Source organism: Cottoperca gobio, chromosome 4 (genome assembly GCF_900634415.1).
Source record: "Cottoperca gobio chromosome 4, fCotGob3.1, whole genome shotgun sequence".
Classification (NCBI taxonomy): Eukaryota; Metazoa; Chordata; class Actinopteri; order Perciformes; family Bovichtidae; genus Cottoperca; species Cottoperca gobio.
In genome coordinates this window covers 9588095-9613880 of record NC_041358.1, presented here as the reverse complement: position 1 = coordinate 9613880, position 25786 = coordinate 9588095, and the positions used below count along the sequence as shown (strand labels likewise).

General features: G+C 38.4%; 1 protein-coding gene across 2 annotated transcripts in view; it reads left to right on the top strand.

Annotated features, from left to right (window-relative positions):
- LOC115007098 (BMP/retinoic acid-inducible neural-specific protein 3-like) overlaps nucleotides 1-22992 on the top strand; it is a 51198-nt gene extending 28206 nt beyond the window's left edge. For both annotated transcript variants that reach the window (XM_029429795.1, XM_029429794.1), the window contains exons 5-8: nucleotides 11698-11803; nucleotides 12230-12466; nucleotides 15653-15875; nucleotides 21258-22992. In XM_029429795.1, coding sequence (XP_029285655.1) covers nucleotides 11698-11803; nucleotides 12230-12466; nucleotides 15653-15875; nucleotides 21258-22374 — 1683 coding nt within the window. In that variant the 3' untranslated portion in view covers nucleotides 22375-22992. The remainder of the gene's footprint in view (nucleotides 1-11697; nucleotides 11804-12229; nucleotides 12467-15652; nucleotides 15876-21257) is intronic.
- Nucleotides 22993-25786: the final 2794 nt, after the last annotated feature.

Here is a 25786-nt window from a genome sequence, read left to right as displayed (position 1 = left end):
TATGAAATTGGTTTTTAAATGGTTTATTAAGCTTAAGAAAGACGAGAATTTAATACATTTTGATTTAAAATTACTACATTCGGAGATTATAGTTTATGTGGGACTAAAGCTTTAAACTATTTATTTTTCCATCAACCATTATTTATTAAATGTCAGATACCCTCCATAATATCGCAGAGCCCAGGGTGATGTATTCAAATTGCTGGTTTTCTCTGACCAACAGGCCCCATTACAATAAAGCAGGAAAACCAGCAAATCTTCGCATTAGATCTAGCACATTTTGTTTGGAGACTTAAATCAATTAAACAATTAATTGATCATCACAATTATTTATTTGGTCAAACAATAATCCATTTAATGATGCTTGTTTTTGCACTAGTATTGTGGTAGTATTTGTTATCCAATGAAGGTCCACCCTACCCAACACATCTTGATAAGGAGAAGTGAGTATGAGTGTTGGACAGTGAAGGATGTTGTTCATCAAACCCACATGATTGGTTGTTTAGATCTAGGGCTGCAACTGAAGATTATTTTCATTTCATTGGTCTAACAAATGTCAGAAAATAGTGAAAAATGCCCATCGCAGTTTCTCAAAGTTAAGGGTGATTTCTTTAAATGTCTTGTTTTGTCATCCAAAATCCAAAGATATTCAGTTTAATATGATTTAAAATAGGGAAAAGCCTGAGATCTCCATATTTTAGAGGCTGAAAACAGTATTTTACTTTTTTATTACAATTTATTAAAATTGACGCATTGCGATTATTTGACTGTTAAAAACAGTTGCCGATGAAATGTGAAAATACTAAGAAAAACTGGCCACTCTTAGTACACTTATCTATTCAGTTACATGTCTAGATTGTACATTAAGCAGCGAGTAGCGAGCTCTAAGCTAGAACTGATAATGGGTCTGTATCCCTCATTCTGACTGTGTAGCTGCAACACTAAGTTGCTTGCCCTTTTTCTGAGCTGCAGCCCATTTTTCATTGACTCATCCTTAGCTATACAGTCCATCAGAGATAAAACTGTACATTCTCTAAAGTGAATTGGCAAGAGGACGTCAAGCTGATTTGGCAGCCACCACTGAGCCAAAGTGCTTCTAAAACCCCTGTGATTGAGACGTATAGAGAAAGGAGCCCTCCAGGGCACATTTGTTTGTGAGGCATTTTCAGGTGACTGAAGTAAAATATTCATGTCAGCAGCCTTTAATTGCGAACATGGGTTTTTTCACCTGACCCTGATGAAGATGGATGCCAAAACAAAGCTGCCTTAAAGAAGAGTACTGGTCACCTGGCTTTAAGAGATAACATTTTAAAGAGTAGAAATGCCTGGCCTTGAGGTCTCGAGCACTGGAAAAATAATCAAAGATGGGGAAAATTACATAGTAGTGCGGAAAAAAATGTCTCTGCTGTAGCATAGTGTGATGAATCAGTCCCTCCATTTCAGTAATTTTCTTTGAGAGCCTCAATCATTTGTCAAACATATTTTTTAGTATGAGTTAAGGTGTCATATGTGACTTAGCAGAAGAGATGAGACGAGGACAGACAGGCCTTATTTAGCAGGCTTTTCAGCCCAGCTTTGAGATGCAAAAGTTACGCAGGAAATGCTGCATCAATCAATTTCGCTTACCTTTAATTTGATCCTTTGTATTGAAGATTCATTAAACTGAAGTTGGGAGGAGAATATCATTGACGGGGAGGAGAAGTGATAAGGAATATTTGACCCAATTTGCCACGCGAGCCTTGTTTGTTCGTGCAGCGTTACGCTTTATTTGTTGGCGAGGAAGAGAACACAAGTAAAGAGTCGAGTTTCAGAAATCAGATAATAGCTGCTGAGGAGCGGTTGCAGAGAACACGGCTCCCTGAGTTTGGGACAGTTTTGATGGCAGGATAAACGGAAAACAAAAACAAAAGAAAAAAAGTGTGCCGTAATCACAAGCATGGATGAATAATTCTTTTTGGCATCTTCACTATTCAGAAAGGGACATACATATCCTGCTTTAACTGTGTCTTTAACATCTTTAACCTTTTAAGAATACCTGTTAAGGGTTAAAGAAGAAGCCTCAGATATTGCTCGGTATAAATAGATGGATGATAACTCCTGGCTTTAGTCTCACGTCTGACTTACGAAGATGTTGAAGAATTTAACTTACTCCAGCTATTTCTCTTTAATCTGCAGCTGGTTCAAAGAAGTGAAGCCTGAAGAGCAAAAATAAATACACAGAATTTGCTCTCTTGGCCCCTTTTCAACTGACTGGTACTTCCTGTAAAATTGCATAGCTTAGCTTCCCTTTGAGAGTTTCAGTGAACATAACACCACATACAGTATTAAATTCCACTTTCTACTACCAAAGGTTGCCCTTTTCTCCCCTGTGGCTTCAAGTGACATTTTTGTTTTCCTGACACAATACACAATAATTGCTCATCATTCTGATGCTATTTTCTTCCTCTTCCCTCTTTTCATGCTTATAGTTTATAAGCTTATCCCTCACTGGTTGACATTAGAGTGTAAGCCAGTGCAACAAAGTGGTCTTAAAACATGCATTGAAATCCTCAAAGACTAAATAAACAACCGGAAACGTATCTCTGATGCAAATGTGGATTTGCACATCTACTATGCCGTGGTGATTAAACCAACGACGACTTGAAGGTGCAGAGAATGAGGCGATTTTGAAATGAACGATGATTTTCATGAAACATTAATGCTATCTTGTACTTTTATTCCTCCAGCAAGCAGAAAGTGCAGCCATTTAAAGCCCATTGTTGCTCATTCTGACAACACAGGCTCACTAAGTGACATTTTATGCTGTTTTTGTGGAATTATTCATATGAAGGATTTACGGCACTGATGAATCTTCATCAGTAAAATGCTCTCACCTAACTGGTCTTATAATAATATTAAAGCGATATATTTTTAAAGAATGGGTGTGCCTCAGAGTCATGTATATTAGTGGACCATGTTAACAGGCTAAGTGCTGCTTTGTCCTGCAGATAACACAGAGGCTATCATCCGTCTATGTATCTGTGCAAAACAAGACGAGGCATAATCTGATTAAGATTATGAAGGTGTTGTCACCTTGTAGCATCATTTCCTTTTATAATGTTAATTTAATTCAATGTATCAGCTCTAAATATCCTGTTCCAGCTTCTTAATAAAATCAGATAATATATAGGGCAAGCAGCAACCTCCGGGTGTAAAAAGTGAGGCCAATGCGGAAGTGCCTCAAACAGGCAACATGCTTTCTAATGGCCGACATGGGGCAGAAAGAAGTCCAATTGTATACAAGTTACGAGAATTAACCTACTTCTCACTTGATTTATTACCTCAGTAAACATTTTTATGACAAATTATGACTCAATTGCTAGTTTTAAGTCTTTAATACAGCATGATGTTCATTTTGTAAATTAGTGTCCTACTTAGAGTAAAATAGAGCAATGTCTGTTTTAGGGTGTGGTTAACTTGTGATTGTGGCATTGTCTGGTTTGGGTGTTGTCTGCGTTTTTGTCTTACAACTTTTACCCTTTCAAATTGTGTTTTCAGTTCATGGAAATTAATTAAAACTGTAATTTTGGTCTTTAATGTCTTCAGCGTTCAGCACACTCTCAAGTCGATTCTAGTTTAAAAAAAACAAGACGAGAATGGCCAAAAACCAAGATGGCGACGGCCAAAATAGAAGCTACAAAACTATAGTCCAAGTCGCAAACCAATGGGTGACGTCACAGTGACTATGGCCACTTCTTATATACAGTCTTTGTATAGTGGTGACTTCCTCCTTAGTCAAGTTTGAGAGAGAAAATTATAATTTATTTCAATATTTTATGAAATTGTATTTCTTATTAATACATTTGATACATTTCGTTTATGTGTTTATAAAAACAAGTTTATCCTGATTTCTTTATCGTTTTTTTAAAAAACACTGTTATTTTCCCAAATAAAGTATATTTGAACTTGAGAAAGTTCAAAAGGGAACACTCGGTGACACTCCCTCTGCTGTAAAAACTAAGCAAAACTAGCAGCTGAGCAGTTTTCAATCCAGTTGCTGTGCCCAATATTATCTCTGGCTCTCACCCGCTCCAGTAGTCGAAACGTCCTGAGCCACCGCACTTGTGCTCTGGGCCGCTGTGTTGTCTAAGAGTGGAAATATGTCAACTTTCCAAGCTGCAGTGTTTCCCTGAACAGCGTGTCTGACAGCAGGCAGAGCTACACTTTCACCGACGAAGTATAATGTGAAGTTAAAAAGGATGCCTTCAGGGCTCACTTGGGAATGTTTGCTTGCTGCTTGAATATACAGACTGGTGACAAACAAACAAAAACATAATGAACGCTGATGCTTCCATACAAGGCATGGGAGCTCAGTAAATAGTTGATGAAAATGATGAATCATACACAGTATGCTATGGCCTTCATCGTCACATCTCACCTTAGTTGGGAACCGGTTTGAATGTTATCAGCCTATTAAATAACCGTTATCAGCCTTCACCGAAAGAAGGAGTACAAAAAGACGACACCCACCTCTAGGGACCGTAGTAATTATGACAGGAGCAAAGGCGGAAGCCGGGTGACGTAGTATAAAGAGGGAGAAACACACAAGACACAGCACTATCAGCCAGGAATCATTTTTCAATCTAACCATGAGCTCTAACGGAGAGGAGAGATTCTACACTGTTCTTGAGCGTGTCTGTGTTTTGTCAGCACAAACCTGGTGTTATGTCTTCGAGCCTTGGATATATTTGGATCTTTCAAGACATGCTGCAAAAGTTGTGTTTTTTGTTTCACTTTTATGAGTTTGCTTTGCTTGTGTGCATGTTGGCATATGCCACCAAAGTTACTGTTAGATTTTTTGCCATGAATGGTAGCAGATATTTGCTGCTCTGTCTTTATCAATTTGTCTCACAATTAGTTCACAAAAAGCTCACATGGTTACACCTGAGTGTAATAAAACCTACAGCAGCAGCTTTGAAAAGGGTTTTTTCTCTGAATGTTGTTGTTGCAGTACGGCCAATCTGACGTATTAGAATAGTAACGATAACCACTGATAACGTCTATTAAATAGGCTGATAACATTCAAAATGGGTGACATATGGGAGATTTTAGATGCATGTGTTAAACATCGCTCTCCACCAAAACACTAAATTAGAGAATATCTTTGGGAAAAATGGTATTCATCCGTTGGGGAATCTATACCAAGGAGAACTGTAGCTGTTACAACAGCTCGTAAAGATACTTTATGTTGATTTTTCCACTAATTTGTCACCAATCTATAGTGGACTTGCTGTCCTTTACCTCCCTTTTTTCCTTGCTGTTGGGTAATATTTTGAAGGCATTTTATGCATATTGTGAAGCTTAGCACTGATCTGATGGCAACTGAGCTTTTTTTTCACTAGCCAGCTTAAAAGCTTGCAGGTTTAGGGATTCTGTGCACAACGTTGATCGGCGGAAGGGAGACAGAAACTGCAAATGACTTTGAAAAGGACACAAAAAATCACAGTTTAATGAAAAACTGAAACCGGCATTAGCTTGTGTGAATTAATGAAAAATTATCATTTGCTTTTTCAGAAAGAAGTTTCTGTTTTGCTGCTATGCCACCATAACTGCTCTAACGCTGAGCATCAATATGATCGCTCATGATTTTGATCTGCCATATTGTGACAAAAGACACAGTCCGATTACTATGGTGACATTAATTTTCAGCGATAATAGTCAGCCCTAAAGACATTTAAAAGAAGCTTAAGATTTTAAGACTAGGATTTTAGAATTTATTCATCCTAAAAATAGATCTTTTATAACCTCTAAATGAGCATTTATACAGTGAACAGACATCAAAAGGCAAGCCTCGAGGGCAAAGGGAAATTCAGTCATAAAATAAACAAGTCACGTCCACAGCATGTGTAAGCATCGCAAACTGCTTATTCTAGGGAAGCCTTTAAGTGCAATTAAATGTTCCATTAAATGCAGCTGTTAGTTATTCCAACACAGTCAGCACAATTATCTTGTACTCAATTATGGCACATTAATAATCTCCCCCCCCAACTGATCCATGTCATTTGCATATCACATTCTTGGAATCGCGTGTATGTTTTCTCGCTTTTAGCAACAACAAATGAAAAGCCCGCTGGTGTCTTGAAAGTAGTGAAATATACAAAAAGGATTTTTCTTTTTGGGGTCGATTTCTAATGGAGAAGGCTGACTGTGCACACATGCTCTGCTCTACTGGGTTCTTTTTGCAGATGGTCTCATTGCTATGCATAGAAAATACATCTTTAGATTTGCATTTGGTCAATTTTCCCCTTTAAGTTGGACATCTGTATGTGTTGGAAATTAATCTGCGGATCCCTACGGGGGCTGCTCTGATTTTAATTAATTGTGTTAACGCGTCAATAATAAAAAAGGAGAATGGAAGTCAGTTACTCTCCCTCTCCCATAAAGCTCTGTCTGCCCGTCCTGCCTAAAATCATGATATTGTCGTAAAGACAATATTTAAGTATTTGTAAATTGACAAACAGTAGATCTGTCAAGTATTTTTAGTAGAAGACTGAAAGAGAAAAGTACATCCAGAGCTCCCAGCTTCATCCTCAGGTCTGTCTGTGTTTAATTTCCTCAATGACCTTGTAGTTGTCAAAAGTAGGTGTCAAAAGAAAGAGAACTTTTCTGCCCACAGCGGCAAAAGTCTTCCTTTTCCTCCTGCCTGGATACCATAGTTTGTCTGTTATTAATCTAGCAAGGAGATGTTACTTTCTTTGGACATTTGGGAAAATATTAAAAGAAGACACCGTCATGGTGTTTGGCAATAATTTGCAAGTGACAGCGAAGGAGATGGATTTCCCTTCAGGATGGCAGTTTATCTTTGCTGCCCGTGAAGCCTGGATGTACGCGTGCTCTAAATCAGGCTTTGTCAAGGATGATTGAGCAGAGATTGCGAACAATCTAACCATGAGCTCCAACAGAGAGGAGAGATTCTACACTGTTCCTTTGTGTGTGTCTATGTTTTGTCAGCACAAATCCAGTGTTATGTCTTTGAGCCCCGGATATAGTTGCAACTTTCAAGACGTGCGGCAGAAGTTGTTAGATATTTTTATGCCTGCCTCAGAAGGTATATGATTTCACATTTGTCTCTCGCCTCCAAGTTCCCACCAATTAATCTCAGTTGTATTCATGCAGTACGTCTCTTTGACCTTTGTCTTTAAGATTTCTTGCTTCATTTAGTTGACTTTCCACATCTTGAAGTAATTATTAGGGTCCGTACCTGACTGCAGATTTTTTTCACTCTTGTAAGTTTGCTTTGATTGTGTGTACGTATTGTCCTATGGCTTCTGTGTTACTATTTTCATTTTGTGTCATAAATAGTAGCAGATATTGCTCTTGACAATTGTTATTGAAAAGCTCACGTGGTTACACCTGGTTGCAATAATACCTACAGCAGCAGCAGCTTCAATAAAGGTTCTTCTCCATGTTCTTATATGAATTCGTATTCAATTAGGTGCACTCATGCTCCATTGTGAGAGGGCTAGCATGCATGAAATACACCACACACTAGTACTGAGTGCAGTAACAAATAAGCCACTCTCCAAGCCAACTGTGGAGATGAATAAAATCTTTAAAAAAAAACAAAAAACATGACCACTTTAACAATACACAGCAGAGTTTTAAAACCACTATCATCACAATGCTCTACACATGAGTATGGTGTACATATATCCTGCCTTTTTATGCAGTATAACTTATAGTGACTGTGTTTTAAAAGACTATACGGACTGAGTTTGGCTACCGGGTTAGTTTGGGTATACCATCAGTATATTATAGTCTGCTACCCATGCTTGCTGTACGCTGTATGTTTACACTGTATGCTAAATTCCCCTTTTCTACAATGCAGAGGTGTATACACTTTAACACCAGTGACTTGTGACTTCACTTGGACTTGAGCCTTTTTGACTTGAAAAAACTTGATACCTTCCACCAAACCCAAAGATTAAAAGGTATGTTGTTTGATAAGTGTGCCACAATTCAATTAATTCCCTTTCATTTCCTGAATCAACAACACTATTCATTCCCAGAAAGTTGGTATTTAATTCGCTAGATCCAGTTTGTTTGAACAAATTATACAGCATCCAACCAAGTTGCAGGAGAGTAAAGAGCTATAAAGAACCAGTTAGGAAAAATGACCCCAAATATAATTTTGTTCACATACAAAAACGATGCTGGTGGTCAACTTAAAAATAATGTCCAATATGCAAAACATGTAGGTCGCATTTGGTGAAGATTATGAATTGTCTCGGACTCAAAACTCAAAGTAGGACTTACAACTTGACTTGGGACTTGAGTGCAAAGACTTGAGACTTACTTGTGATTTGCAAAACAACTTCTGCTACAATGTAACTTAATACATCAGTCTCTGAGTAATCTTGACAACATAATGTAGAAACAATCTCCATAAAAATGTTTGCTTTTTGTCTTGTTTTCTGTGCATTACTGTATTAGTCAACCCACAATGAATCACAACATTATCATTTTAGAATAAAGGTAAATATAGAATTTGTTTTGGCGTTAAGCCAGCAGACGTGAGCTTTAATAGATCGCCCAACTGGTAATAGAAATAAACACATTCAGCTTGAGTGGAGCTGTGGATCAGTTATCTACCCGAACAGCTTCTAAAACTTCATTTGTCCCAGAGAATAATTTCCTCCTGGCACACAGAAGGTACTTTTATTAAAAACAGGAAGACGACAGGTTAATTCTGCTTGTCTATTAAAATACAAGCAACAGATGCTACACAATAAACATTACACTCTGTCAGGTTTGCTGTCATTTAGTTATTGTTTACCAAAATGTTACATTAGCATTTGAAAGTAAATGGTCAATGCTTAAATTCCACACAAAAAAACAGCTTTTCATTTACTTTTTGCTCTTACTTTAGAGTTATGGTGATTTGGGCTTCTACATGAAAAGCTTAGAGTACAAAGCAGTTGTTGTTTTCATGAATTTACCAAGCAAATTGCAAAGTTTTTTCACGCAGCTCTGCAGCACAGACACAAGGACACAGCGATGTTCACTGTGACTGTTTATTAAGACAAACAATGGCTTTTTAACAATCCGGACAATCCCTAAACACACAACTCACTGCAACCGTCCATAGGCCTCCGCAGAAACACATCTTTCCTCAAATAAACACTCACTTCCCAAATATGAGCAAAAGGCTGGTGGACAGAGTTGTCTGATATGCGTCAATTGCTTCTTTTTTCTTCTTCTTCTTCTTCTACTCCTACTTGGTTGAACCTGTTCTGAGTAGATTAACCTGACGCTGAATAGATGTGTAAAACCATTTTCCCACTCTACTTCCTGGTGCTTCCACTACTCATGACCAGACCTTTTTTCAGTGCTTTTTTTGTGGATTGCAGCTTTCTAATGTCTAATAAAGTTGTCTACTGTGATTTAAACCCTTAAACCTGTTGGACAGGTTTTCTTTGCTAATTATGTACACATATCTGTGTGACAGATTGTCAGATATACAAAACTGCCATAATGATGCATGGAGCAAGGATAAATAAGATGTCCATATCCTCTATAGGCTGGCTGATACACAACCCTGTATCATTGCCAAACCAACAACTTCTGCCAATTTGTTTGGCGCCTCACTTCATGTCGCTGAACCGTTTCCTCGAATTTTACAAGAGTTCTCCTGGGAAAAGAAAAAACTTGTGCTAACCAAATGTGTTTTTTTCCCCCTCAAGCTGTAGTAATATATATCCTTCAACCCTCAGTAGCTGAATGGAGTGCTTAACACCTCCCACACAGTCCCATCTGTTTCCTCTGGGAAAGGTTTTTGTGGTGAAACCTGCTCTACACAGTTCTCTCTGTCATCACATTGTCAGGCTGCCATTTTGCAAACTCTTATAAAGAGAAAGAGGACATGATCGAAGTAATCACACCTACAGGCAATAATAATCCTATTGTAGTTCTGTTTTCAACTCTGCCACAGGCGCACTGAAATGACTGAAAATCACTTGTTACACAATGTGAGCTCCATTCATACACCTTTGACAGAGCTTTGTTTTGTGTGCTACTGATTAAGAAAAGAAGCCATTTATGTTGAAGGTCTTTTTATAAGCATGACTTGGCAGTCTTCGAGACACCGGTAACATTTTTAAACCAATGTCAATGTTAGTTCAATTTTATGTGAGGAAGTTATAACCGCAATAAACCTGAAATGTACTACAAGCTACTCGTAATGATAAGCTCATAATGTCAGAAGGCCCGATACATTCAAAGTTATTGACACTTATTGTTATTCATGGTTAGCACAGGTGCCTCATTCTTTTCTTTTTATGAATGCCTCTAGGGATGGGAAAGTCAGTCTTTTGGACGGTCCACAACTTTGGTCCAGACAAATATATCTCAAAAGCTATTGGATGGATTGTCTTGAAAGCTTTACAGACATTTGTGATCCTGAGAGGATGAATCATAGTTACTTGATACCTTGACCTTTCATCTAGTGCTACCACAAAGTCTGCATTTGTAGTTCTGAGTAACATTTCTATGAACCCCCTTGGGATGTATTGTAATCATGGTGGTGATCCACTGACCTTTCACAGCACAATCATATGTGCAAAACTTGTGATATTTAGAAAATGCTAGCATATTAACACACCCAAACTGAGAGTGGACATGATACATGTTAGTATTTATTCAAGACCTTATCTGGGATTAAGAAATAAATCCTCCAACTGCAATCAAGTTAATGTAGAGTTGTATAACACCATATCAATAAAAACGCAGTTCAAGTCCTTTACAGAGCAATAAACATCATGTTACATGCAGCCTCGATTAGTTAAAGGGAAACTTTGCCAATTTCACACATCAGTGTCTGTTTACAGGTCTTGAGGAGTACTACTACAAAAAAGTTGTATAAAGCCTTTTGTTGCTCCAGAGGGAGCTGCATGCAATCTGCTAAATTGCCTTAAGTGATGTCCCTTACATTGTGGGTAATGTGGGTGCCTGGTTTTGACAAGAAAGCAGAAATGATGGAATACATTTAAAAAAGACAATATATCAGCTTTTGTTTCATCGATTTGAATACTTTTTTATCCGTTGTGAGTTTACAATGTAACAGGAGTGCAATGTTTAATTGGTGGAGTACTCATTTAAGCTACATTTGAAAAAAAAAGCTCCCACAACAGATGATTGATTTTGCCAATCCTTTCATCACATTAAGCCTGTGTAGTCCTGAAACAATATTGCACACCTAATGTAAAAGTTTGCACAGAGCAATTACATGAATCCTCAGGTGCGTGTATAATTGAATAGGACATGCTTACACCAGCATCAAAATAGATTTTAGCATGTTATGGGTGTCAGGAGGCATTGTAATGGGAAAACACGATTGTAGAGATGAATTTGACAGATGACACCACAACTTACTCATTATGCTTTACGCCAGGGATCCTTATTACAACTCAATTTCCAGGCCCACAAGCTCACAATGTCATGATTCTGCACAATGGAGGTCTAAATAATATGTAATATGTTTATAAAAGGAGGTAGTAAAAGGAAAGGGTGTTGTTAATCCTATTCTGCATGACAGTTATTCATGCGCTCCCTTTTCCTTCTCCTTTTATATCTATCTTTCTCCCTATGTATATTTAATTTCATTAGTGGGTCTCTTTCTCAGTATGGATTATTGTTGTGCCTTTGTTTCCCTCCCTTTAGGTGACCGAAACAAGGACGGGCCCTCTCGGATGCAGTAACTATGACAACCTCGACTCTGTCAGCTCCGTTTTGGTTCAGAGCCCTGAAAACAAGATTCATTTGCAAGGTTGGCCATCTATAATTGAACTTCCCCAATTTTTGATGGAATTGTCGCAGTGTCTGTTCTTTGGCAAGCTTACAACTGCAGCATGAGAGTGTCAGAACGAATTTTGCTTCAATCACTCTGTTGCTTTTTTTTGCCCATGCATGCTTGCAGAGCTCTGAAGTGAATCCCAGACAGTAATGATTCACAACAAAAGTAGCAGAACTGAGCAGTAAAAATAAAACTTTAAGTGAATTTCAGCACATTGTATTTGACGCCAAGCATATGTCAAGCGTGGAAAGAATCCCAGAGAAAATGAGTGCCGGTCCTTAATGATTTACAGTACAGATCTAGCCTACAACAGCCATTTAAACACATTTCCTGCAATACCTAAAGAGCTTCCTCTTCATTCATCCAGGTGACATTTCCATGTTTTTTTTCTTGCCTCAGGCCTGCAGGCCATACTGCCAAAGTACCTAAAGCCAAGGTTCGTGCAGGCAGCTCTCAGCTACATCGGATGTAATGAGGAGGGCCAGTTTGTGTGCCGGGACAATGACTGCTGGTGCCATTGCTCAGTGGACTACCCACAGTGTAATTGCCCCGAGGTGGATCTTAGGGCGATGGAAGCCAGTGTGCTGAAAATCCGAGATTCCTGGAACATGGCCAACCAAGACTTTGAGGAGTCAGGTCAGTGTTTTTCCTTGTTGCACTCATTCAATGGCTGTGGCTCTCCCACTGACAGAAAAGTAGACCCTATTGTTAGAGGAGCTGATGGGCAAAGAAAACAAGGACATAAAGGCCATGAAAACAAGGGGCAATTACAACCCATCCATGTAATGTGAATTCAACAGTACACAGAGGAGCAATCTTTAAAGCTGCATCTTACAAAACTATCCAAAAAAAATAGACAAGAGCATCTTTTGCCTATTAACTGTAATGACTTAGATTTGATGGATTTGCTAAAAGTCCCACTGTTACGTATTTTTATAGCCTATAAATTCTTCCATACATTTTAATTAATATGTCTCATGAATGTAAAGCACTCTTACATATTTTTTAATCTCTCTTTGGAAGGCTTCTGTTGAAACACCATTGCAAAGCAATCGTTAGACATGATGTATTGCAGCTGATGTTGCACAACATGATGTAAAAATGAAGGTACTTCATCCTATTGATGAAAAAATCCGATACTGCCTGCCTATTGATTGGCAAAATTTCCTTCAGTGGCGTGATACAGCCAGAGATATTAAAGGCATCGATGCTTGAGTAGAAATGCCATAGAAAATTCCTTGACAGTTGACGAGTCTGTCATCTCACTGTGTACGTTGTCAAATCACCTAACCTTCTTTTTTGGCATTCAAAGCACTACCTTTTGCTGCTGTTTCAGCCTGGCTGGGTTCAGAAATTGCATGGTGCAAATCTCAATGTCCGGAAAATGAAAGGGTAGCATTTGCAGTAATGTGACTAGGTCAACAGTGATTCTGCCAAATGAAGGCTTTTCAGCATCGTAGAGGGGAAGCTGTCACGCCCCAGAAACAAATCACAGTGGCTGTAATCTGTTAGCAGCCTGTGAGGTAACTCTTCGCAGCTCAGTCGTATCAGTTAACCTTATTTGTTCAAGATTTCCACACAATCTTTTTGTAAAATGAGTTTATTATTGAATAGGCACACTATCTGGTGCACACTTTGACTATCAACTCAAACGTTACACCCTCACAGCGTAACGTGTAATTCACCCCACATAGCTCTTTCTCGTGCTCCTGTCATAATCGAAACTGTGAGCTGCATCCACAGACCCTGAGGGCATCTTTGCTGTTTCAGTCATTTCCAGCCCTGCCTTAAGCTGTTCTTCGTGCACCTCGCTGGCTGAGTGTGTTATTACTGGCTACATGCTTCTGTACTAAGGGCAATTTGATTAGCACACAGCTGGCAATAACTTAAGCAGCAAGGTGCCCTGAGAACTGCAGTGGCAGTGCTGTATTAAATAAAGAAAAATAAGTTAGTTCCCTTAAAACCCCTAGGGATCCACTTTTATATTTGATGTAATCGAGAACAACCAACATCAGCGACAAAGTGATTAATAATTATGAATTAATTAATTATGACTCGAAATTGTTGAATTGTTAAATGAGGTTTCCACAGTTTGCTGATGGCAGACATGATTTGCTTTTACTTTCTAGGGAGTGATGCTTTATTTAGGCAATTACTGTAGATATTCTATGGATAGATTACTATCTTTTCTTTTTTTACTACTTTATTTCTAAAAGATGTTAATTTCTTCACTGCTTGAGTTTTAGTCTTTTGTTTTTATTCCTCTGCGTTTATCAATGTTTTGTCGACTAAATTTCCCTCGGGTTGAATAAAGTATTTATCTATCCATCTATTTTCAGTTTTCAGTAAGACAAATAGAGTCATATTCATAATAGCATAATGAATTAGACAGAAGACAAAAATCCATTGTCTGAAGGGGGTGCAATATACACAAAGTCAGCAGGCCTTGGTCAAAATACATTTCAATAATTTGCTTTATTTGTAAAATTAATTAGAATATCTGCTTAAAATGAACCCAGCAACTAAGACACATCAATTATTAATTGTAACCACATCATTTGGCAATTAAAAAAATAATCTGCCAAATAAGCCTCTTGATACACATCGTTACCCTCCAACCCCAATTTATTTTTAACAATGCCCAGATTGTGTCTGTACTTGTGCTCCTCCAAATCTAAAAAAAGAGCGCTGTTACCTTCCTGGGTTCAGTGGCTGACAAAATATTAATGGTGGGCAGAGAGTGGGTTTCCAGGGATGAGGTATTGTTGTCTTGGTGATAAAATACTGGTCGAGCTCAGCAGTAACTTGCAGTTTCCAACTTCCACAGGAAACTCAACACTATGAATGGATTTAGTTACTGTTTCGTGTACCTGTACTTAATCAATATCTTCTCCTGAGCTTAAAGTGGACATGGAAATACACAGTTAATTAAGAATGAGCCCGTATAATACATTTAACAAGGGTTGAAAAACATAGAGGAAACCATTGCCCCCATTGTACCCATATATATATATATATATATATATATATATATATATATATATATATATATATATATATATAATGAATACAAATATTATCCATTTAACCCCCTATATAATGTTATACAAATGAATATGTCAAAGTGCAACATCTTAACTGAAGACGTGTAATCAAATGAAAAACAAAACATCTTATCTCCTTGACAGATTTTTTAAATGCAGGCCATGGAAAACGCTTCCCTTTTCATATATTTTATTACAAGCTGTTTAATCAATTTATTAATTTCATAGGAACATGTAATACACCTTTCATAATCACCAGGGAAGCCATTGGCACTTAATTGGTTTTCTAATCAGATGCTGTATTATCAAGCTAACGTTAACTAATGCTTTCATCAGTGTTGCCCTTCACATCCATTTTCCAAACAACCAATCATGATTACAATGACGACAATATTGTTATTGAATGCCATGTAATCTGGTGTGAGCAGTAGCTCTGAAGGCCTGACATGTGTCTTCCTCTGTGCTTCTTGTCTCTACTGTTTTCTCGCTGACAGACCGGCAGAATTAGCCCTGGAAAGGCTGTTGGCTGCTCATTAATGGAATAAAAACTTCCCCCAACCTCGTGTTTAGCTCTGCCTTTTGACATTAGCATATGCGTCAAACATTTCACTTCCAGTTTGCCCTGTAGCTCTTTAGCCCGTGTGGCCTCCGTAAAGTGATTATCACATTTGGTCTGACTGAAATCAGCTAAATATAGTTGGAAGGAAGTGAGAGAGTTAGGTTGGCTTTTGTCAGAGAAATGTTCAACTCTCATCTCGCATCTCTCCCTGCCTCGCAGATGAGTTTCAGAACTTTGTCCGGAGGCTTCCTACGTTCTACGCCCTGAACACATCTGCCATCCAATACTTCTGGAAGATGGAGCCGACCATCCACCAGCGCTACAAGCAGCTGGAGCTCAGAACCCAGCAGCTCCTGAGCAAAGCACGACGCATCATCAACAAGCTCTTCACCCTCAGTAAGAGGTGTCGAACTCAGCCCAAAATCATTATGCTGAGGGGGAGGTGAGAAGCTGCTAAGTATTGCTGCTGACTTTTCTGTTAATATGGATGTGGAATGTGTGTGTGTGTGTGTGTGTGTGTGCGTGTGCGTGTGTATATGGAAATAAGCAAAAAATTCCAAAGCCTGCAGCCACATCACAAGTCCTTTCTGTGAACGGCAATGCTCATTTATTTTCTTCAGCACACTGTGCGCAGCGCTTTGTTATCCTCTCAACTAGGCATTATGCTAATAATAAACACAATATATTAGCGCTTTGATATTCAACTGAGGTCCTACTAAAGTGAGCTATAGTGTCACACCTTGATGACTTGGCTGCACTCCCAGCCCAGGTCTCCTTTACATGCAGGAAATCAAAACCATCCTCCTGTGAAATTAAAGTTTGCAATGTTTTTAAAGAATATGCTAAATCTGGGAGATGTTCCCGTTGCTTAACTAGCCTGTGATGAAATTATAGACAAAAAAGGTTTTCCTTGTCTCCTCAGTAGATCATTTGATCTATTTTATTTTTTATTTTCTGAAATAAAGTCATATAGTCTGCAGACTCCGAGCTTATGAAAAAGAAATGTGATTTAGTCAATACAACTAATTCAGCCAGGCTTATTTTAAGCACTATTTTAGGTGTGAAACTAAATATTCATCCTCTGAAATTAGATTTTTAGCTGCAGCTATCTCATCGCCCAGCACCTGTTAATTCTTCATACCAACATTTTACCAATCGCCTATACAATTTGATTAGAGCATACTTACATGCACAAGATGTATTGTTAACCTTAGAGCTGCTGCAACTTCTTCTTTTCCGCTCTTTTTATTGCCTGTTCAACATAGCAGATGCTAATGTTTTAGTATAGAGCAGAATAGCGAGAGATGTTGCACGCTTTTATGGGATATTTACAAAAGATTTACATCCCAATAAACTGCCAGATTGCATTTGTTCTTATTTACTTATAGACTGCACCAAAAAATTGGCTGCCACTTAAAGAAAACAAAAGCTGCACGACTGAAAAACTGCGAGTTTGGTCTCATGCAGTATGTACTTTAGGGTGTTTCTGTTTAAAGGTGCAACATATAGGAAGACTATGAGACCCCTAGCCACAGACAGTCTTAATCTATAATGTAATACATGGTCGTTATGCATCCAAGTTTTGTGTCGCTTTGTGAGTGTGTCTGAATTTGTATCGCTCCTGATGAGCAGGTGTATGGTAGCCTCAGCCTCTACTTTATGAATATTTGTTGGTGTTGTAAAGCAATTTGAGTGGATACAAAGTGTCTCTTTTGTAGCCATTGTGTGTCATTGTTGGTTGTTTTGTGTCTCTTTGTAGTCATTTTGGGTCTTTTTGTGATCATATACATATCTTCATGCCTGATATGTGTCTTTTCGAGTGACATTTTGCAGGTGAAGGCTGGGGGCCCCTTTAGGCCCCTTGGCCTGTGTCCGGTATACCTATTTGGGAATAGTGATACAAATAGCTGTTGCACATGATTTAACACTGCAGACTGCTACAGAGGAAACTGCATCTGAAATGTAATGTCTAGGAGGAGCAGGTCTAAAATCCGCAGCATTGTTTTATCGGACACTCGGTGTGAGACTATGGACGGGGACAGTGACAGACAGAAAAAATCTAGTCAAAAGAGTTTTCACAGTTTTAATAATCTCCCACATTTCCATAAATCAACTCAATCACGGATCTCTTTGTTGAGCTGACATCAGGCTATTTCACTAATATTTCCTCACGTATTGTAAATTGCCTTTCAAATACAAGTATTTAATTAAGACTGTGTTATTATTAGTCCAGTTAGTTATTTTATAAAAGCTGATTCCTTTATTGTTAAGGGGTAATGCAGGTCAGAGGCAAAAAGACAGTACCGTAGAATATTAGGAGTGACGGAACCTATGCTCACATATAGCACTAATAATAATTAAATAAGATGATGCAGGAACAAGTGGCTTGTTCCCCCTAAATAAGGGACATCCATAAGTGCATCTGCATTGACTATAATATTTTATATTTCTCATCACTTATGTATATATCACTGCGATATAGTGGGAGTAAGTAAATATTTAAACTTGATATTTTGGATCCTGCTGTGATATAACCTGGTGGTCTCAAACGATCTAAGGAATGGCCTATTTTTGCATTAACGTGGTTCAAAGCCAAGCATTTCCAAATAAATATTTAGTCTCTCCCTCAATTGAAATATTGCCATTTCCTCAATGTTAAATTGTTTAATTGCGGGGTATCATTTATAAACTTTGCATTCAAAAAATGTGTCATAAAAAGACATACACTCCCGACGTCGACAAGCTCCATAAAAATGAACAACTTTCTTGTTTGACAGCTTCTTTCCGTATTGCGTTATATTGAATGAAGAAAAAGCAAACAGAAAAATATGATAGCTTTGTAACCACAAATCCCAAATCCATGTTGGAGTTTCTACAAGTGTTGTAACTCCCTGCTACAGTCTACGGAAATATGGACAGCATGCTTTTTCGGGTTTGAGTTGCACTGTCTGAGATTACAAGGTGTCAGAATATCAGTGATGGAGCCGCACAAAACACATTATGTGTTATTTTTTTGTGGTTCACCAAGGGAAAAAAATGGAGTGCATCTTCTGTGGAGGGAAAACAAGTTTTACTCACTAGTGAAAACTGAATCTGCAGCAGAAGGATAAAGTTTGTGTGATGCATTGATCAGTGTGAAATGAGCTGGCTGACAATGAACAGATAGCAGAGTGAACGCCCAGCTTCTCTTTGGCCTGCACTGCACACTGTCACTCCATGACAGTTTACATGTCCTACTGACACAATGCGCTTTATGATGACGGGATGGCTTCCTCTCTCTTGCTGTGCACAGCCTCCACGCTGGAGGTGAGATACGCACAACTGACTCTAACTGATGAGTTTCAGAGAAGCTGGGTACTTTTGAGACTGTGAACACATTGTATCGACTCAGGGTTCCCACAGATCCATAAAAAAAGTCTTCAAAAATGCAAAGAATGTATTAATCTAAATTGGTATTAAAATGTCTTGAATCAATATAAACAGCGAGGAGTTTATGAATCTTTTTTTTTTACATTGCAATTTAAAATATCACTTTAATTGGTAAAGTATTTTTATATTACTGAATGCCTCTGGATCATGATAGCTACACCAACAACTGATTATATGGACTTCACATGATGCCCGTCACAAAATAAAGATATATATACAGTATATATAGCCCATACATCTGTCACACTTTTGACCATAGTTTTTCTTTATAAGGTGTAATTAGTTTTTTATTTATACATACATACATACATACATACATATGTTAACTTGATTATTTGGAAGTGGAATGAAAAGTTTAGCATGTTCTAACATTGTTACACTGCTTCATGACATATTCTCAGTAATGTGGAGTTTGAGAACGTGAAGGTATCATATGCTTCATATGCATGTATACAATTGTACCAGTATCATCTCATAGCATAGAGTGGTATTGTATTATCACACTAACTTTGCTGTTGCAATGCAATTCCTGTAGAATGAAGATCCAGCAGACCCAGAGTCTAAAATAGTGTCACTTTACAATGTTTGATTAAAAATAATCTCATTTAAAAATGTTGTATCAAATCAAACAAAAATTAACTTTTTCTATTAGAGGACGTTCTCTATCCTGGACTGGATAGCTAAATGTAGCAGTTTTCAAATCAGATTCATATCCAAAGTGTCAAAGTGTTCAGTCAGTAGTTGAGTTGGTGTGAAGGTTTTGTTTTAAATTAATTGCAAATTACTTAAATCTGTCGGGATGCTGTTTGCACTCACATGCATTCGACGTTGGTCATTGTGTCTCCTCAAACGTTTGGTGAGAGGTCAGCGCCGGACACTGCCGTAATGTTTGTTCCTGTGTAGAAATGGGAAAGGGCCCCCTCAGAAAATTAGATAGACCTTTATTTTGTAATGCTGAAATACGCATTAAGTTTGCTCTAAACTGGGTTTGTGAAGTTGTGAAAAGAAACTTGGCTCACTTTTAATGACTTTGATCTAATATTTATCATATCAAGTTATAATTCCCAGTGCCACACGCACTGTGTAACCCAGCTTTTATTTAGTCAAACAACTGCAGGGACAAATGTTCAAAAATATGTTTGTTGAATGTAAATTACTTATACATGCGCTATTGTTTGCCCTAAATTCATTGAGCAGCTGCACATGACCACATGAACAAAAGTGCTAACTCTGCTGGAGAACAAAACAAGAAGGATTCAGAAATGTGACAGATGTGGAACAAAGGAAGTAAAAAAAGACTGATTTATGACATTATATTCTTGGCATGTGGGCCATCTGCTCCTTTTTCTCCTAAACATTCTCAGGAATTTTGATTTAAAAATATATAATGCTACATATTTTTACAGCACCAATCAAAATGTAATAACACAGCAATCAGAATCTGAAAAAGTTAAAAGTTGTTCTGTTGACAGCTCATCACGCCAGATGAGATATTGTCACCTGATGAAGCACATTAGCTAACTTGTTATTGCTAAACAAAAAAAATAGAAATAAGGACTCTTTGTCCTCTAATGTTAGGTCTTTACAGTCTGTATTTCAGAGTGAAACATATGTGGACTTGGTATCATTTCCAGAAGGATTATATGGTGTTAAGTGGTTTTTATGGCGTGGGCTGTGCTCGTCATGCAAGAGTCTCTGGAGAATATGAAGCAATACAGTAGTGTGGAGGACTGATGACCTTCACTCATACTGTCTTCACCTGCACTGTACAATTAGGTAGCTAAGGAAGATATTAGACCTTGGGCCATGTTTATTTGTATTTTGCTATTAACATTGAAACACACATCTCAAAGCCATGATATCATTTTACGGTTAAACGGTTAATTGTAATTTTATATAATAGGAGGCTTTAGTTGTTCGCCGTGGATCACATTTAATTTGTTAGGTTTTTTACGTTCAGTTGACTTTTGTCCAAAGCGACTTACAATAAGTGCAAACCTTTTTGTTAGATGCGTCTTAAAAAATAGTTAAATAGTTAAAACAGGGATCTTGATAATAATACTCAAAAATATATTTATTTTATTGTATATTCATTCTTGACAAATAAATTAAGAATTGACACAGGGACATAGAGTACTAACTATCTTTGACATTTTTTTAATTTGTGCTTTAATTTGATATTTAAGGACCCAATGAAACTACTATACTTACTATCTTTCTGATTTAGTCCCGTATATACATTGTTTTTCAGGTGCCTTAAATCTCGCCATGTAACTCAAAATAGCTTGAGTGCTGTCGTTTCCAACATGACAATCATTTATTTTATTCACGTGCTTCTGAGCAAGATATTTTAGTATCTCGATATATTTACAGTCAATCTTTTTTTCTGTTCCAGGCCCATCAGTTACTGGCTGAACTACATCCTCTCCATCATGTACTGCAGTGAGAACAACCACATCGGCTCCTACCTGGAGGAGACCCGGAGCTGCTCCTGCCCCTACGAGCATCCCCCCTGCCAGGGTGTGATCCCCTGCACGGTGGGCGAGGGCACCTCCTGCGCCTCCTGCTCCTACGAGAACCGCTCACGCTGCGCCACCTGTAACCAAGGTTACATGCTGAGCCAGGGCTTATGCCGCAACGAAGTGCCCGACTCCACTGATCACTACATCGGCTTCGAGACGGATCTGCAGGACCTGGAGCTGCGCTACCTTCTGCAGAGACGTGACAACCGCATCAGCATCCACGGGATCTTTGTCAGCAACGATGTCAGGCTGAATAACTGGTTCGACCCATCATGGAGGAAGAGGATGCTGCTGACGCTGAAAAGTAATAAATACAAGTCAAACCACGTCCACATGCTCCTGGGGATGTCTCTACAGATCTGCCTTACCAAGAACAGCACTCTGGACCCCTTGCTGTCGGTGTATATTAATCCGTTTGGGGGGAGCCACTCAGAGAGTTGGATCATGCCCCTTGAGCAGAGCAACTACCCAGACTGGGAGAGGACTAAATTAGACCTTCCCTATGACTGCTATAACTGGACTTTGACTTTGGGCAACAAGTGGAAAACATTTTTTGAGACAGTACACTTTTACCTGCGCAGCCGGATCAGAGGGCCCTCAAGTAACGGGAATGGCACTGTATATTATGAACCCTTGGAGTACCTGGAACCGGGGCGAAATCTCGGCTACATGAAGATAAATAGCATCCAAGTGTATGGCTATAGTATGCATTTTGACCCTGACGCGATCCAGGACTTGATTTTACAACTTGACTACCCATATACTCAGGGATCGCAGGACTCTGCCCTGCTGCAGCTGCTTGAGATACGGGATCGGGTCAACAGGCTCTCCCCGCCTGGAGCTCAGCCTCTGGACCTTTTCTCCTGTCTGCTGCGCCACCGGCTCAAACTGTCCACCACGGACGTTGCCAGGATCCAGGCAGCGCTGCAGACTTTCAGTGCCAAGCAGCCCAACTCGTTGGAATACGAAACAACCAAATTATGTAGCTAATAAGTGGGCAGGCGGCCAGGTGCACAGATGGCAGAGCAGTTATCACACAGGCCTGATGACGGTTAAGAGTAATTCTGGAGCCGAGAAAGGGACATTTGGGGGACATTTTCATTGTCGTCATGAATCTCAACAGTGCATTTGAGATTCTCATGTCAGCTTTTGTATTAATTTGTACAACATCGTAGAATTAAGGAGGATTTCACCAAACATGCCTCATAGCGTTTTTTCTTTTTCTCTCCTGATGAAAATAATGACTTTGACAGTTTATAATATAAGTTTAAAACTCTACCATAACTGATATGTTGCCAGTGTGCTGACGTTTGTAGGTTGCACAAATTTGAAATCGCTCACATACGTAAACAAAAGCTTTTGCTGATGAAGTATTACCCAAGCAATGTATTCATCTCACAGATATAAACATTTCAACACCAGCATGTTTTTTCGTTTGTACTTTTCTCATCACATTTATTCCCCCGGTGCAAAGATAAACATAAATACTTGTTTTACTATCATGGCCCTCCCTTTTAACCTGGCACATGATGGGCACCTCATTGTTTTTGGCTTTTTCATTCAACAATGAACTCACTCTTTTTTAAACTGTACTACACATTTTTGTAAGAAAAGGAAAAAAACAACTGAATAAACAAAATTAATAAATAGATGCTGTATTACTCCAGATTTGCCGAGAAAAAAATTACACCATGATCACAATATATGTTACATGTGCTTTTATTTTTATAATGCTGTTGTTTGTGAAACAAAAGTAAAAAATAAATAAAAACACTGTCTATAAAATGTATAATACAATTTGTTAATACACTAAATAAAAACATTTTTATGTGTGGTCTATAGATGGTGTACTTTTCATGCAAGAGGTACTTGTGACACATTATTTTCACAGCAGGTGTAACTAATACCCCTGGAACTTGATTGCAACCGCTCAATAAGGTTATTAATAACACCTGTGCTTTTACTGCTTTGGCATTTCAAGTATCTGTGGAGAAAAAATCTCTGGGCTGAGATAACATAAAAAACAGGAATAAGTTAGCTTGACTTGATTGTCAAGGATTTGACACAAGCTTGGATTTTTCAGTTATTCTGAGTAGTTTTCAAATGTATCTTGATCTGTTGTCAGAGCACCAACTCCTCAAGGCCAAACCTGCAAAAAGCACAGGCACACGTGTTTCAACTGCCTAAAACATTTCCATCAGGAGAGACGTGCTGCAGCTTCAGAAACTGTACTAATTCAAAAACACATCCAAAATAAATGCACCAAGGGAAACGTGCTGCAATTAAAAGAATATGCTGCAGAAAGACAAAACAAATACATGAACAGCGAACACGCGGCGAATGCAGAAACAATGCAAAGTAAAAAAACACAAACGCTGAAAACAAACTCAACAGATAAACACTGCATATCCAGTCAACACAACAAAAGTTCTCTAAGCCTCGAGGGGTATCGCGTAGGTGGACGTGTTATTTTTTTAAATATTTGGCCTTAGTCTTTCACAGTATCATAAAAGAGCAACAGATTTACATAGCTAGCATTAAACTAAGGCCAAATGTAAAAGAAATACGTACCTTTTTATGGCGCCTCTTATTGCACTTTTCTTAGGTCTTTCTCTCGTGTCATATGTGTTTAAATTGGCTTTGTTTCTAAAGCTGCAGCATGTTTCTTCTTATGGACATTTTTTATAATATAATAATGACTTTAGATGTAAATAGGCCATTGAGAAACTATTATCATATGTTGGTGTGATTATACCAATTTAGTAAAAAAATAAAAGAAGAAGAATTAAATACCTGGGGTGTGGGAAACTAGGTTTGCAAAAAATATTCAAACACAAAAAACATGAATTCATTATATAATAATGGGAATAGGTCATGGCTTATTGTGACATGAATAAAAAACAGCCTTCATTAATGTTATTTGTAATAACACTTGTGTTTTTTCTAATATGACAACACTAACAAATAAGAAACATACTTACACCATACAAAGTAAGATCATACCCTACAATGACAAAGTTTTCTCAATTCATTAAAACAAATGGAAAGTCATATTGAATGACACTTACAATTTAGCTCAGGTGCCTCCGATTTCTCTTGATCACCTTTCAGATGTTGATTGGAATCCACCTGTGGTGAATTCAATTCAATTGATAAGGAAAGGCACAAACCTGCCTTTATAAGGTCTCACAGCTGACAGCATATTAGAGCTAAAACTCAATCCATGAGGTCGAAGGACTCGCCTGCATACCTCAGAGACTGTGTCAAAGCATAAAAGAAAAACAATTCTGCTGCATTAAAAAGTTCCCAAGAGTACAATGGCCTCCAGAAAAATGCTAAACGTGAGATATGCTTAGAACCTCAGACTGGACGGTGGCCCAAGCACACAGCCAAGACAATGCAGGAGTGGCTTAGGGACAACTCTGCATATGTCTTTGAGGCCCAGCCAGAGCCCAGACGTGAATCCAATCAAAAACGAAAGACAAAAATGGCTGTCCACCGGCGATCCCCATCCAATTGGACATGGTTGAAAGCATCTGCAGGGACGAATGGCAGAAAATCCCCAAATCTAGATGTGCAAAGCCTCGAATGATGCTATAACCTCTGCCAACGGTGCTTCAACTAAACACTGAGTTAAGGGTTTTAATAATGATGTCAATGTGATCTTTCAAGTTTGTTCTTTTTAATAAACTTTGCAAAAAAATGATCTTCCTCTTTGCTTTGTCATTATGGGGTAGACCTATTGAATGTAGCTTCATAAGGGAACACGTTCATTTTAGTTAACTGTAAGGCTGCAACATATCAAAATGTGCAGAAAGTGAATGTCTGAAGCACTATATATTTACACTACTTGCGATAGAGAATGCGATAGTAGGAGGCCCTGGTATTGTGCCTGCTGGTTCCCTGGAATAGCTACTTAATGGAACTGAGCCATCGTTACTGTTGTCAACCTGTGCTCATCCTACTATGACATTGCAAAATGTCTGCTCTGAAAAAGGTCTATTGAGCTGCACATGCAGGTGAAATGCTCGCACCGTAGAGGCCAGCTGTTTTAAATGGGAGCAACGCTGCAACACTAGCAGACTGAGGTGGGCAAAAGTACAGAAGAGTGGAGAGGATAGTTTTTTGATCAGCTCTTCTTATGCCACCCGGCCGGCGTCAGCCTTGTGGGAATTTTCTTCAATTTAACACAAATGTCTAATAAAATAATGAAGTGATTTTGAACAGACATTGATGTAAACTGCCACTTGACTGGTTGGCGGAGGCATACAACTCCAAGGCGGTTATTGGAGTTTCCATTAAAATATATCCCAATCAGCGCCAAAACTGATCCTTGGGACCTGACATTTCTAAAAATGAATAGCAAATATAAATATCTAGTTATCTAGACAGGGTTTCTGAA